At 52.7% G+C, this 14,028-nt stretch overlaps 2 protein-coding genes across 2 annotated transcripts; both read left to right on the forward strand.

Annotated features, from left to right (window-relative positions):
* Positions 1–1,716: 1,716 nt before the first annotated feature.
* Positions 1,717–8,633, forward strand: LOC139112568 (uncharacterized). Its single transcript, XM_070673658.1, has 3 exons — positions 1,717–1,909; positions 3,291–5,599; positions 5,643–8,633. Exons 1-3 carry the CDS (start codon positions 1,717–1,719, stop codon positions 8,631–8,633), a joined length of 5,493 nt encoding a protein of 1,830 aa, XP_070529759.1.
* Positions 8,634–10,262: 1,629 nt separating this feature from the next.
* LOC139112569 (uncharacterized) lies at positions 10,263–13,765 on the forward strand. The gene is made up of 4 exons (XM_070673659.1): positions 10,263–11,391; positions 11,526–12,216; positions 12,260–12,581; positions 13,004–13,765. The coding sequence occupies exons 1-4, from the start codon at positions 10,263–10,265 to the stop codon at positions 13,763–13,765; spliced, it is 2,904 nt and encodes a 967-aa protein (XP_070529760.1).
* Positions 13,766–14,028: the final 263 nt, after the last annotated feature.

Below are 14,028 nucleotides of genomic sequence, written 5' to 3' on the forward strand. Positions count from 1 at the left end.
TCCGTCACTGGAAGAAGAGGAGTTTGGTGTAGCGGTAAGAAGAAGTCTCAAGGGCAATACTGCGCCAGGCCCTGATGGCATACAAAAGAAGATTCTGTCCCTTGCTCTACCATTAATAGGAGACAAACTCAAGCATCTTCTGGATAGATGCTTAAAAGAACAAGCCTTTCCACAACAGTGGAAGTGCGCTAGACTGGTTCTTCTTAAGAAGAAGGGCAAAGAAGACAACGCACCGTCTTCCTTTCGCCCTATTTGTTTGCTGGACGAGGCAGGGAAACTCTTGGAAAGAGTAATAGCAAACCGCCTCGTTCAGCACTTAAAAGAGGTAGGCCCAAATCTGAGCGCCTCTCAATATGGCTTTCGAGAGGGACTGTCGACAGTAGACGCAATCCTGCGGCTGAGATCTCTCTCAGAGGAAATAACTTCCCAGGGGGAGTCGCCATGGGCATCTTGATAGACATTTCAAATGCTTTTAACTCCCTCCCCTGGGAGGCAATAATGGAGGCCCTCCGGCGGCACAGGATTCCAACATATTTACAAGCCGCCGTGAGAGAGTATTTCGTAAACAGGTCCATCACGTACAAGGACCGTGATGGCAACACACGAGAGAAGTTACTGCGCCGCGGGGTACCCCAAGGGTCTGTTCTAGGACCTTTACTATGGAACCTGGGGTACAACGCGGTACTTCACGTCGCTCTACCTCCCGGCTGTCACACTTTATGTTACGCCGATGACACCATAGTGTTAGCCGGAGGAGATAATTGGCAGGAGGCCCGTGCTAGGGCTCAGGTAGCAACTCAAGCTGTTCTAACGGCCATCAGGAAACTTGGCCTAGAGGTGGCGATGAATAAAACGGAGGCCCTGTGGTTCTACAACAAAGCTCAGGGCCCTCCGCCATACAATAAAGTATTCCTGGACTCGGCAGAAGTCATCGTAACACCCACCGTCAAGTATCTAGGACTCCTCATCGATGGACAGTGGGCGTTTCGTGAGCACATCACCACAATTGCTGCAAAGGCCGCATCCAGCGCAACGGCCTTGAGAGGCATTCTCCTAACTTAGGGGCCCAGTGGAGCAGCAAGACAACTATATGCGAACACGGTGCGGTCTATTGTAATGTATGGAGCGCCGGTGTGGGCGAATGACCTGGCATTGTCCAGAAGTGGTCGTACGGCTTTAGAGAAAGCCTTCCATCTGGTCAATGTCAGGTCGGCGCGAGTATACCGCACCGTATCGCGAGCAGCGGCTGCGGTATTAGCAGGAGTTCCACCATTGGACCTGACAGCGACGGAGCACTCCCGAGTATACGAGGGACTTAGGAAGTTCGAGAGAAAGCACGGTGTACGGCCGACCCCGATCATCAAAAATCGGGTTAGGTTGTATTACCGTGCTAAGACACTTAAGGCGTGGAAAGCGCGTTTACGCGCCCAAGTAAGGGTAGAAGGAGGCCGAGTAGTTGGCGCAGTAGAGCCAATTTTGGAAGAGTGGCTTGCCGTAAAGCGAAGACTCTCCTTCCATGCAGCGCAGGTGGTGTCGGGGCACGGCTGCTTCGCCTCCTACCTGCGTCGTATTGGTAAGGAGGAATCTGTAAGGTGTCATCACTGTGAGGCACCCCGAGACGACGCGCAGCACACCCTAGAAGGATGTCTTGCGTGGCAAGAAGAGAGAGCTGACCTTATCCGGAAGACAGGATGCAACTTATCCCTTCCGGCTATAATGAAGAAGATGGTGGACGACGAGGAGGCATACAAGGCCTTCCATACATTCGCGGGGCGTGTCATGAGTGCCAAGGAGGACGCTGAACGCCAAAGAAGAGGACAGCCGGTGAACTCCACTCCAGGTGTAGGACAGACATCGTCGCAGGGCAATCATGCCCCAACAGGCGTCCATCGTGCGCGCCGGGTTGGAGGTAGGGGACGGGCGCAAGCCTCCCCCCTCCTTCCTGGCCCAAACGGTGGCGCCACTCAACTTGTGCGTCGGAGTTCGCGTCTGAACTCCAACAGCACACAGAGATGACAGTAAGGCGGGGACGAGTCTTCCCCCGCCAAGTTATAACTCAGCGGGAGGGCGTCTCTCCTCGCCTCAAGAAGAGCGAGGCCAGGAAATATTAAGAGGCTGGGGAGCCTCTCCCAGTCTCGCCTTCAAAGAAGATAGTTAGTCGCAAGCCAGACGCGACTATTTTAGAGAAGCCGGCCCGCCACACAAATGCGGGCCCTGCCGCTCTAAGTCCAATGAGCGGCAGCGCGGGGGACCCACCCAAGTCATCGGGTGGGTCGGTGCCGGGGAGGTTGAGAAGTATACGCACGTGATTCCTCAACCTCCCCATCAGTCACGGCACCATATGCGGGCAAAAGTGGGGGTTTAGTCGGTAGTGGGCAGCCTCGCGGCATAAGACCTGAGCCCGACATACCCCTCTCCCTTCCCCAGGGGAGAGGGTATGTGTAAAGAGTGCATTCCCCCACTATAAAAAAAAAAAAAAAAAAAAAAAAAAAAAAGGTTCCCTCAGGGGCCACAGATGCCGACCCTTTATTAGGTCGGTGTAGGTCTGTGGTACGGGACTTGGCGGTCCCGAGGTACCCGAGCCCGGCAACCACTTTGCCGAGAGGGGAGGTTTATTCCTCCCCAAGGTGGTAAGGGATGGCGACCCGGAATCCAAACGCCCGGCTTGCCAGGGTCGTGAGGGGAAGTCTTCTGACTTCCTCCTGGCAACCTCAGGGGCCACAGATGCCGACCCTTTATTAGGTCGGTGTAGGTCTGTGGTACGGGAATCGGCGGTCCCGAGGTACCTGAGCCCGGCAACCACTTTGCCGAGAGGGTGGGTTATATTCCCCCCAAGGTGGTAAGGGATGGCGACCCGGAATTCAAACGCCCGGCCTGCCGGGGTCGATAGGGAGGATTAGTTCCTCTTCCGGCGGTTGGTTGGGGGTTGGGGGTTTGGGGGTTGGGGGTGTTTTCCTTTTCCTTTCCTTTCCCTTCCCTTCCCTCTCCCGCTCAGTCAGAGCGGTGAGTACGGGCGTGGGGCCGCTCGGACATATTCCGAGGCGGGGCTCACGCGCCGTGAGGCTATGGAGTCGGCCAGGCCGGGGTCGTTAGGGTTGGCACCCCACCGGCCTAGGGGAGTAAACCCTAAACAAATCATTCTTGATTTGCTATGGAAATGTCGGCTCAAGAAAATGTAAACTTACAGTCCCAGAGAGAACGGACTCTCAGGAACCGGCGCGAGGGGGGTGCTGTCCCAGCCCCCCTCCCGTCGTCATCAAATGATGGGCCACCTACCACTTGCTCCGCAGGGGTGGTAGAAGAATATGCGTCTGCGCAGGATTACGACAAGCCAGGACCGGCTTCGTTTAAGCAGAAGAAGGCGCGACCAAAAGGACATTCACCATATCCGTCTCCTTTGGTCAATAGAAGACCATCGAGGGCATCATCACCTACCCCGTCGATGGCATCAAACACGACGGCAGACGTCTACACAGATGACGTCTTTATCTCGGGCACTGAGGATTCCGATGTTTCGGGATCATTCGGATCCGGGAAACGCAAGAGAGGACGTCCAGCTACAACTGGAGATTACGTAGGTCTCGCTGCAGCTAAGAGACAGGTGTTAGAGACGGAGCAAGAGATTGCTGAAATGGAAGAACGTAAAGCTATCTTGGACCCTTTATCATCTTTAAATCCCAAGCTACGCGAATCGGTAGATGACGCAGTAGAGCATTATTTGGAGGAATTTAAAAATGCTCCATCTGGAGACATAGTGTCTCAGACTTATGAGGACGTAGACCAGATTCTCCGTGTTTCTGGTGTCTCAAAAGGATTAAAAGGGACTTTGGCGAAAGCCCTTAAAAAAGCAGCATGCCGTGCACGTGCTGGTATAACGGTGCTCTCTACTAGAAACGCATCGACGAGTGGAGGAAATTCTAACGCGGAACTCCAACTATTAAAGGAGTTAGATCAAGCGCGAAAAGAAATTAAAAATTTACGCGAAGAAGTTCGGGCGTTAAGATGCAGAGCGGCGGAATTACCTATAATAAGGCCTGCTTGCACTTCTCCTAATGCAACCGAAAAAAGATTGAGGACTCCTCCTCCCATGGACGAACCAATGGAAGAAGATAATCCTTCCCTAACTAATAATACGACGATAGGTGCAATACCAAGCACTAGTATGCCACCTGCAATCCGTCCCCCTATCAAAGGACGTTCCAAGGTGCTCAGGGATACTTCGCCATCAGAATTTGAGGCCGAGGAATTATTGTTAAAAAGGTTAGACGGTCTTTTTGGTAAATGGTGTGAGAGACGCTTCGGCACATCACCACCCTTTCCCATTGCCAAGGAGAAACCTCCTGCTTCCACTACACAAAAGAAGCAGAAGCCAACTGCGGGCAGTACTAAAAAAGCTGCGGAATCTTCCACCAAGGAAAGAAGAAAGAAGAAAACGGGCGCGACATCTGGTCAGGAGAGCCAATCGGAAATATCAATGCCTCCGCCTTCCTCTAGAAAAAATACTAGAGATATTCCCAAAGATCCGCCGTCCCGCTCCACTTCCGCGCGTACTGAAGTGTGGGCGAAGGTTGTTGGCAGAAAGGCCAAAAAGAAGACGGAAACAACTCAGGTTTCTGTGCAGCGGTCATTATCTAAAAATAATAATGCACAAAAGGTCTCTGCAAAAAAGAGACCTTCAGAAATAAGAGACAAAGGTCAAACTCAGCCGACGGCGCCTAAAAAGCGAAATAAAAAGAGAAAAGTGCCTAATACGGCAGCAATTACAATTACTTGTCCGAAAGGAAAGTACGAGGACACTTTGAAACTTGCTAAATCACAAATTGATTTGGCAAGTCTTGGTATAAACGAGCTCAAGTCGAGGCGAGGCTTAACGGGCTCTATTATATATGAAATATCCGGCGAAGATAATACGGTTAAAGCCGACGCATTATCCGAGGCAATGTCTAAAGTACTTGCTAATTGCGAAGGGGTTAAAATAACACGCCCTAGGAAAATGGCGGATATCCGTGTACGTGATCTGGATGACTCTATAACATCCAATGAAGTCGCTGAGGCTGTCATAAAACTGACAAAATGTGCTCCTGAGGACATTAAGACTGGCCCTCCTAGACGCTCGTTTAACGAGCTATTTACCATTTTAGTTCACTGTCCTTTATCAGTGGCTAATAAAATTGTGGCCAGTAAACGTATTCGTATAGGCTGGATATCAGCGAGAGTAGAACTTCTTGCAGAACGCCCTCTGCAATGTTTTCGCTGTCTGCAGAGTGGCCACGTTAGGGAGCGATGTCCCTCAACAGAAGATAGAAGCAATTGTTGCTTCAGGTGCGGTGTTCCGGGACATAGAGCGGTTGAATGTGTTAATCCACCAAGTTGCCCGGCGTGTAAAAAAGCAGGCCGTCCACATGGACATAAGATGGGCGGAGCTGCCTGTTCTGCTCAGGCCAAACCGGCCAGGAACAACGGAACGAATAGAGGTAAAGGTACCTCAGAGAATGTAGTAGTGACGGAGACGATAGACCCTCCGCCCAAGCCGCAACGCCCAGCCACAAGGCGTACAGCCGTTAACAAATCGGCCGAGAAGAGTTCCGACCTGGAGGAGGTCGAAATGAGGCCAATCAATGAATAATACGACCTTACTGCAGACTAATTTAAATCATGCTCGCGAGGCTCAAGACCTCTTTGTCCACAGTCTCGTAGAGTATGGTTGCGGCGTGGGTATAGCAGCAGAACCATATCGTGTTCCTCCAAATCACCCTTCTTGGGCAGTTGACACCCTTGGATCTGTAGCCATTCACTGGACTTCGCACACTCGGCCATGCATTTTTGTGGCATCTGGAGATGGTTGGGTTTGCGTGGAATGGAATACTATTTATTTGATAGGTATATACATATCCCCAGCTCTTAACCTGGTGGATTTTGAAACAAGACTAATGTCTTTGGACGGTGTTATCAGGCAACTTCTCCCCCGACCGATCTTGGTCGCGGGAGACTTTAATGCCAAGTCTTTAGCCTGGGGATGCCCGAGGCCGGATCGGCGAGGAGATATTACAACAGAGTGGGCGGACAGTTTATCCCTCTCTTTAATTAACGAGGGTAATGTTCCAACGTGTATTGCATGGAGAGGTGAATCGATCGTAGATCTCACATGGGCCTCCCCCTCCATGCGAACACTTGTATATAACTGGAGAGTGGCAGATGATGTAGACTCGTTATCAGACCATAGATACATCTTTATGACATTATCTGCTACACGGTCTGCTTTGCAGACACGATCGTCTGCGGAGGTCCCACGAGGTCGCAGATGGGCCTTGCGCAGCCTGGATCAAGACAAGTTCTTAGCAGCGTTGGAAAGCAGTACTTGGCCGCCGATAAATGAAGAACAAACGGCCCTGGAGGAAGTAGAATGGCTTCGAGATACGTTACAGGGAGCCTGTGATGTAGCCATGCCTCGTGCGGGTGCAAGAAGGTCGTCCCAAGCCTACTGGTGGACGCAAGAGTTAGCTGTTCTTAGGAGATCTTCTGTAGAGGCTCAACGACGGTTTACGCGTACTAGAAGAAGAAGACGTAGTACTGCGGAAATGATAGACGAGGCATATGAGAGTTATCGGGACGCTCGCCGAACTCTTAGATTAGCAATTCGCCAAGCAAAAAACGCGGCTTGGAACGAGCTATTAACTTCGGTGGAAGAGGACCCTTGGGGCCGTCCTTACAAAATTGTAACGGGAAGACTTCGACCCAGGGCCCCTCCGATTACGGAATCACTGGACCCACGAAAGGCCAGTCAAATCGTGGACCATTTATTCCCGCCAGAAGATGGCCCATCTATTACTAGGGTGATACCTCCACCTGATTGTACACAGCGAGACGTTCCCCCGGTTACTGGGGAAGAATTACAGCAGGCGGTCCGACGTATTCGATCCGGTAAAGCCCCGGGTCCTGATGGGATACCAGGAGAAGCAATCAAGCTTTCCGTCAAAGTACTTGGTCCAAGAGTATGCCATATTTTTACCCGATTAATAAAAGAAGGTATATTTCCGCCGGCTTGGCGAGAATCTAATCTTGTCCTGATACCAAAGCCGGGGAAACCTGTAGGAGAAGCTTCATCATATAGGCCTATCTGTTTGTTAGATGAAATTGGCAAGCTATTTGAGCGCATAGTGATTGGCCGTCTCACTCAACATACAGCTCGGAAGGAACATCGCCTTGACTCAAGGCAATTTGGATTTAGAGAAGCGAAGTCGACTATTGACGCTATTTCAATGGTCCGCTCTCTCGCAGAAGCGGAAACATCACAAGGAAGGGTGTTAATGGCGGTCTCATTGGACATTGCCAATGCGTTTAACACCCTTCCATGGAGAACAATCGGTGAGGCAATGCGGCACTTTGGATTGCCGTTATATGTGCAGGAAATAATAGGGCAATATCTTAAAGATAGAGTGTTATCCTATACAAATAAAAATAGGCAAGTAGTTAGAAAAGAAGTTGAGCGCGGAGTTCCACAGGGCTCCGTTCTTGGCCCTGCCCTGTGGAATCTGGCATATGATCGGATCCTGCGAGTTTCCCTTCCCCCGGGCTGCAGCATAGTATGTTACGCTGATGATACCCTGGTGCTGGCCCGAGGGGAAGAGTGGGTAGAAGCCCGCACGTATGCGGAATTGGCAGTTAGTGCCATAGTTAGTGCAATCCAACGCCTAGGTTTACGGGTGGCGGCAAATAAGACCGAAGCAATCTTCTTCCATCCTTCGCGAACCCGCCCACCCGAGTTAAGTATCAACGTTTGTAACACACCCGTCCGGGTGGGCTCATTTGTCAAATATTTGGGCCTCACCCTGGACGGGCAGTGGAGGTTTAACGAGCATCATGCTCGTTTGGCCCCAAGGGTTGGAAAAATGGCCGCTGCCTTGGGACGTCTTATGCCCAACCTTGGGGGACCGAGTTGGCCGGTACGTCGACTATATGCTGCCGCTATTCGTTCGGCGGCACTCTATGGAGCGCCTATATGGGCCAAGGACCTCACCACGAGGTCAAAGATGTTCCTACGCCGCATAGAACGTGCTCTTGCAGTCAGAGTTGGTCGTGTATACCGTACGACAGCTTGCGATGCGGCGTCATTGATTGCCGGGGTGATGCCTTTGGACTTGGAGGCTCTGGCCCACGCCCGGCGTTACGAGTGGGTAGGCAATATTAGAAGCAGGGGGGATCAACTTACACCTGCCATAAAGGCAAGGATGAAGAACCTCAGCAGGAAGGAAGCTCTGAAGAGTTGGAGTGAGCGATTGCAGCAGACGACTGCAGACGCGCCCGGACATCGAGTGATATTGGCGGTTCGTCCCTGTCTGGAGGACTGGCTCGACGATGTGGCCGGCAGACTTGGATTCCGTGCGGCACAGGTGATCACCGGACATGGTGCCTTCGGTGATTACCTGTGCCGCATTGGTAGGGAGCAGTCTCCCCGTTGTTGGGAATGCGGTGCAGACCGGGACTCGGCGGATCACACTCTCGCCGAGTGCCCGGCCTTTGAAGAAGCCAGACGCGAACTGATCGCAGTCATAGGGGTTGACCTCTCCCTTCCGGTAGTAATTAATGCTATTGTGGAGGGGAAAGGTCGAAAGAGCATTTGCCTCCTTCTGTGACACAGTAATCTCACAGAAGGAGGAAAATGAAAGAGTTCGTCGGGGGGAGATAGCCCCATCGAACTCCCAAAGAGGGCCTCAACAAGCGCCGATTAGGCGCAGACATAGGGGCATCCCGGCGCACTTACGCCGCTGGTGAGGAAACGGGGGGGCGGGTTCGGTCTAAGGATCAACCCTAACCCCCCCTAGTGAGGAGTTGAGAAATGGCCCTTTTTAGGGCCAAGTAGTTAGGCGGAGAAACACGGCCCTTTTCAGGGCCATGTAGTTAGGCGGAGAAATACGGCCCTTTTCAGGGCCACTCGGAGTTAGCCCCCCTGTAGGGGGCCCTCCACTTAACAGCCCTTTTCAGGGCTGAGGAAGGAGAGTACGTGCTGGCGCCCCGGGGGACGGGCAACCCAATAGCTCCCGTAAGGGTGAGGGTTGTTCCGTCTTTCCGGTGGTGTCAGCCGTGCTTCTTGGTGCGGAGGGGGCGGTATCATAGGTGGCTGGGAACCACCTACTGCCCCCTTGCCCACTTGTGGGCGTTGGCGAGAAGGCGGTGGTCCCTTCTCGTCAAGATACAGTGTGGTGGCCCGGTCAAGTCAAAAGACCGGGCGCCGGGGGGCCTCCTTAGCCTCTAAGGAGGAGCCCTCGGCCAGGCAGTGACCCCCTTACACCTGGGGGTCTCGGCGGTGGGCGGCGGCGCGGCGTTTGTAATGTTTTCACGCCTCCCGTGCCGTTCGCCTATCACTGCCTGCGCTAGGCCACTCGTGAGGTTTTAGTGGGTATTAGGCTGCATGTCTGCATAAGACCTGAGTCCCACATAACCCCCGGAGTTCCCAAACCGGGGGTATCCGTAAAAGGATTTCCTCACGTTAAAAAAAAAAAAAAAAAAAAGGTTAGGTTAGGTTAGGTTAGGTTAGGTTAGGTTAGGTTAGGTTAGGTTAGGTTAGGTTAGGTTAGGTTAGGTTAGGTTAGGTTAGGTTAGGTTAGGTTCCCTCTCGTTGTGCGCCACCTTGTCGTGGTGAGAGGGCTTAAGGGATCGAATCAACGATCCGCTGGGGCAGTACCTGGGACTTAGTCCCGGGGAGGGCCCGGCGGGGAGGTTCGATCCTACTAAGAGCGCACAGTACCTCCCTGGCATTGCACTTCGAGTACAGCATGTACTCGAGCCGTGGGAGGTACAAACCTTCAGGGGCCGCGGTGAACAGTCCTTCTCAGGGCTGGGATCCGCGGTACGGGACTTGGCGTTCCCGGAGGTGTTCCCTGAGCCCGGCGACCACTTCGCCGAGAGGGTGGGTATTATTCCCCCCAAGGTGGTAAGGGATGGCGACCCGGAATTCAAACGCCCGGCCCGCCGGGGTCGTTAGGGGATGGTCTAAGACCTCCCTCCGGCAAGGTGTGGGGAATGGGGGGTTATGGGGGGAGGGTTTTGGGGGGTTTAAGGGGTTTTTTGTTTTGTTCTATTATGTTTATTTTGTTTTTTGTATTTTTTGTTTTTCTCTTATTCCTTCCTTTCCTTCCTTCCTTCCTTCCTGTTCCTGTGCTCTTCGGAGCTGTGTGGGCGGGCGTGGGGCCGCTCGGACATATTCCGAGGCGGGGCCCACGCGCCGCGTGTTTAAGGAGTCGGCCAGGCCGGGGTCGTCAGGGATGGCACCCAACCGGCCTAGGGGAGTAAACCCTAAACAAATCATCTATAAAAAAACTATGATGATGAGTTTAGTTAACGAAATGACGGGTGTACCGCCTCAGGGGGATCGGATCCCCAGGGGCCGGCGGGGGGAGAGTGCCGTCCCGGCTCTCCCTTCGTCGTCATCGTACGACGGGCTACCCACTGTCTGCACCGCAGGGGCAGTGGCAGAAGATATGCCTGCGAAGAAAGAAGAGAAGAAGGAATACCAGCCTCCGAAGATCATCTCGGATGTACTGGTGAAGTCCGGATCACGCCGTCCCGGACCAAAGAGCAGGAAGACTGAGAACTTTTGCGCCATAAGATCGTGCGCTGGTTCTCCGCCTCCACCTGAGACATCGACACTAGGGGTAGGAGAGTCGAATTCCAGACCAGGCTCTCCACTGTCCAGAACAGAATCACCGTGCGACACTGTCGTTTTGGATAGCTTGGAAGAATCGGCAAGCAGTGACATGTCAATTAGAACGACAGCGTCAGGAAGCGCGAAGAGATATAGGAGACCTCAGACTCCTATCTGTAAAATGAGACGTTGTGAGACGGATGCAACAGAACCGTCCGATGCTGAGGAGTTTAATACTCCTCTTAGGAAAAAGAGAGGGCGGCCGATAGTCACGGGCGACGGAGTTGAAGTCCGGGCTATAAAGGCTAAGAAACTGGAACTTCAAAGGCTAGAAGAAGAAATTCGGACGGCCCAGGAGATTTTAAATAGTGCGTACGATCCGGCCGACTTCAGATCAAAAAAGAGAACGGTCATGGCTCAACGTTTGGAGGAAGAGATGTCGCATCTGCCTCCAAGGGACATTGTGGCGCAGGTGTTACAAGCTGCCCAACAGGCTGATACTGTGGCCGCCAAATCGACAAATCTAAATGGAAGATTTGTTCGAATTTTGCGAGAAGCAGCCTTGAAGATCCAAGTGGGCACAGATGCCTTGATAGGTAAACAGCCCACGAATCTCCACGACACAGAAAAGGAGATAAACACAGAGAATCAAGAGATTCAAAGACTCAAGGATGAAATTTCAGTGCTCCGGGAAGAACTTAAGACACTGAAAAATCAAAAGAAGCAGGACAAATATCTTCATCAATACAGCAAGAAAATATGGAGATAGAACCATCAGTATGCGAGGAACTCCTTCCTCTTTCCTCTTTCCCTCCACTCCCACAACGTGAGAAGTTACCACCGGCAATTAGACCGGCTTTGAGGGGGGTGAGACGTGTTTTAGAGGATGTAGATGAAAGTATATTAGTCAAGAAACCGACTACTTCTACTGCGGATTCAGCAAAGGATTTAGAGGCCAAATGGGAAAAGAAGTTCTCATCCTTTGCTGAGGAAATGAAAAGTGAAATGAGGCGAATGGTATCTGCCTTTACGCAGCATGCCGCCTCCGCCGACACTGCCACCGGGGCCCAGAAAAACGCCCCCAGCGCTAACGCCACAAAGGGCGCTGCAAAGGGACGTCCGGTTCCCGGCGATAGTGTCGGAAAAGACGAAAAAGGAAGTAAAAAGAGAGAGACCAAAACTACTCTCTCTCCTTCCTCTGTTGGTAAAGGCTCTGGTCAAAAGACAGGAGCATCTACGTCGGCCTCAAAGACTGGGGGCAAACCTACAACCATTCACCGGCCTGAAGAGCAGAAATGGTCGCAAGTGGTTGGGAGAAAGGCAGCGAGGAAGCAGGCACGGCAAACGACAAATAGTTCGGCTGCCCCGGCCTTAAACATTAAAAAGGCTGGAGGGAAAAATCAGCGGGATAATAATGCTGCACAGAAGCAGCAACCCTCCCGCAAAATAGTTCAGTCAGCGGGCGCGGATAATACCCCAAAACAGGGTAAAAAGAAATCCCGCAGGAGAATACCTAGGACGGCGGCAATTGTCCTCAACTGTCCCCCTGACAGAATATCTGCTGTCATGGGGAGGTGAAACAAAGATTAAACTGTCAGACGTTGGTATTACTGACAGCGTTAAAACGCGGAATACTATCTCCGGGGCCTTACTAATTGAGGTCTCCGGAGAAAATAAAGAAGCTAAAGCGGATGCTCTGGCTTCTAAAATGAAGGAGGTCCTCAAAAATCAGGAGGACGTAAGTTTGAGTCGGCCCATGAAGACGGCCGAAATTCGAGTCCGGGACTTAGAGCCGTCTATCACGGCTAGTGAAGTTGCCACGACTGTGGCGATCAAGGGAGGTTGCGACCTACGGTCTGTCACACCCGGAGATATCCGTAGATTCCCGGGTGGCCAGGGAAGTCTGTGGCTCAGACTTCCCTTGGCAGCAGCGAAGAAGGTAACTGAAGGGGGGAGCCTTAACATTGGGTGGACTCGTGTTAGAGTCTCACTCTTAGAGGCTCGCCCCCTTCGATGTTATAAATGCCTCGAGAAGGGGCATGTAGCGGATAAGTGCCCTAGTCCCGCAGATAGAACTAACAGATGTTACCGATGCGGGACTTCAGGGCACATTGCAAGAAATTGTTCGGCTCCCCCCAAGTGCCCTGTTTGCACAGATCTGGGGAGGAAAGCCGAACATGTTATGGGTAGTGCTAAATGCACTACCCAAAATAAAAAAGGTAGAAAGGAGGTAGCCGGGGAAAGAGAAATCTCAACCCCGGCAGTTAAGTCTTCTGCCCTTGTCAGGGCGGAAAGTATGGAGGTGGAACCATTGGAGGGAATGGGGGCTTAAGAATTACAATGCCCCTGTCCCTCCTTCAGGCAAATTTGTGTCACGCCCGCGGGGCGCAAGATCTCTTTCTTCACACCCTCGCGGAGCGTGACATTCAAGTTGGAGTAGCCGCCGAGCCCTATAGAATCCCCGAAAAGCATCCTTGCTGGACAGGGGACACATTGGGCTCGGTGGCAATTACATGGAGATGGCGGCAAGGACAGCCGACCTGTGCACCCCTCAAACGCGGCGAACGCTTTGTCGCTGTCCGCTGGGGTGCGATAGCAGTAGTGGGAGTTTATTTACCACCATCGGGCACCCTGGCGGACTTTGAGGGGTGGCTGGAAGTAATCGGCGAGTGCGTGCGAGGTCTTCGTCCCCGGCCAGTTCTAGTTGCCGGAGACTTCAACGCATGGTCCCGAACATGGGGATCAGCGTGTACTCGGGCCCGTGGAGAGGCTCTGGAGGAGTGGGCGGCGACGTTAAATCTCACCCTAATTAACAGGGGTGGGATAGCTACGTGTACGCGGCCGCAGGGAGAATCGGTCATAGACCTGACTTGGGCAACTCCTGCGGCCGCTAGGATGATAAAGGGGTGGAGAGTGGAAGAGGACCTCGAGCATTTGTCAGATCATCGTTACATTACAATGGAGCTCGAGGCCTCTTCTCCATCAATACGCGGTCGCCGCCGCCCAGAAAAGAAATGGGCACTCCGGCAACTAGACCAGCAGAAGTTCGAGGCCTCGATCACCGTTTCTCTTTGGTGTAGAGATAGCGGGATCGGGGTCTCTGAACGGACGAAGACCCGGTGAGAGAGGCAGAGTGGCTGGTTGGGGCAGTTACAGATGCTTGTAATACGTCCATGCCTCAAACCAGCCAAGATATTCGTCGGGCCGCCTACTGGTGGTCCGACGAAATAGCTCAATTGCGGCGCGAACTAGTGCGTCGCAGAAGAGCGGTGACAAGATGTCGGGACAACATCGGCCGGCGGGAAAGGGAAATGGAGCCCTTTAGGCAGGCAAGAGAGGCCTTAAAGAAGGCCATTAGGGCGGCTAAGGCCAGAGCATGGAACGAG

This window comes from Cardiocondyla obscurior, unplaced genomic scaffold, assembly GCF_019399895.1.
Source record: "Cardiocondyla obscurior isolate alpha-2009 unplaced genomic scaffold, Cobs3.1 scaffold31_0_849067, whole genome shotgun sequence".
Classification (NCBI taxonomy): domain Eukaryota; kingdom Metazoa; phylum Arthropoda; class Insecta; order Hymenoptera; family Formicidae; genus Cardiocondyla; species Cardiocondyla obscurior.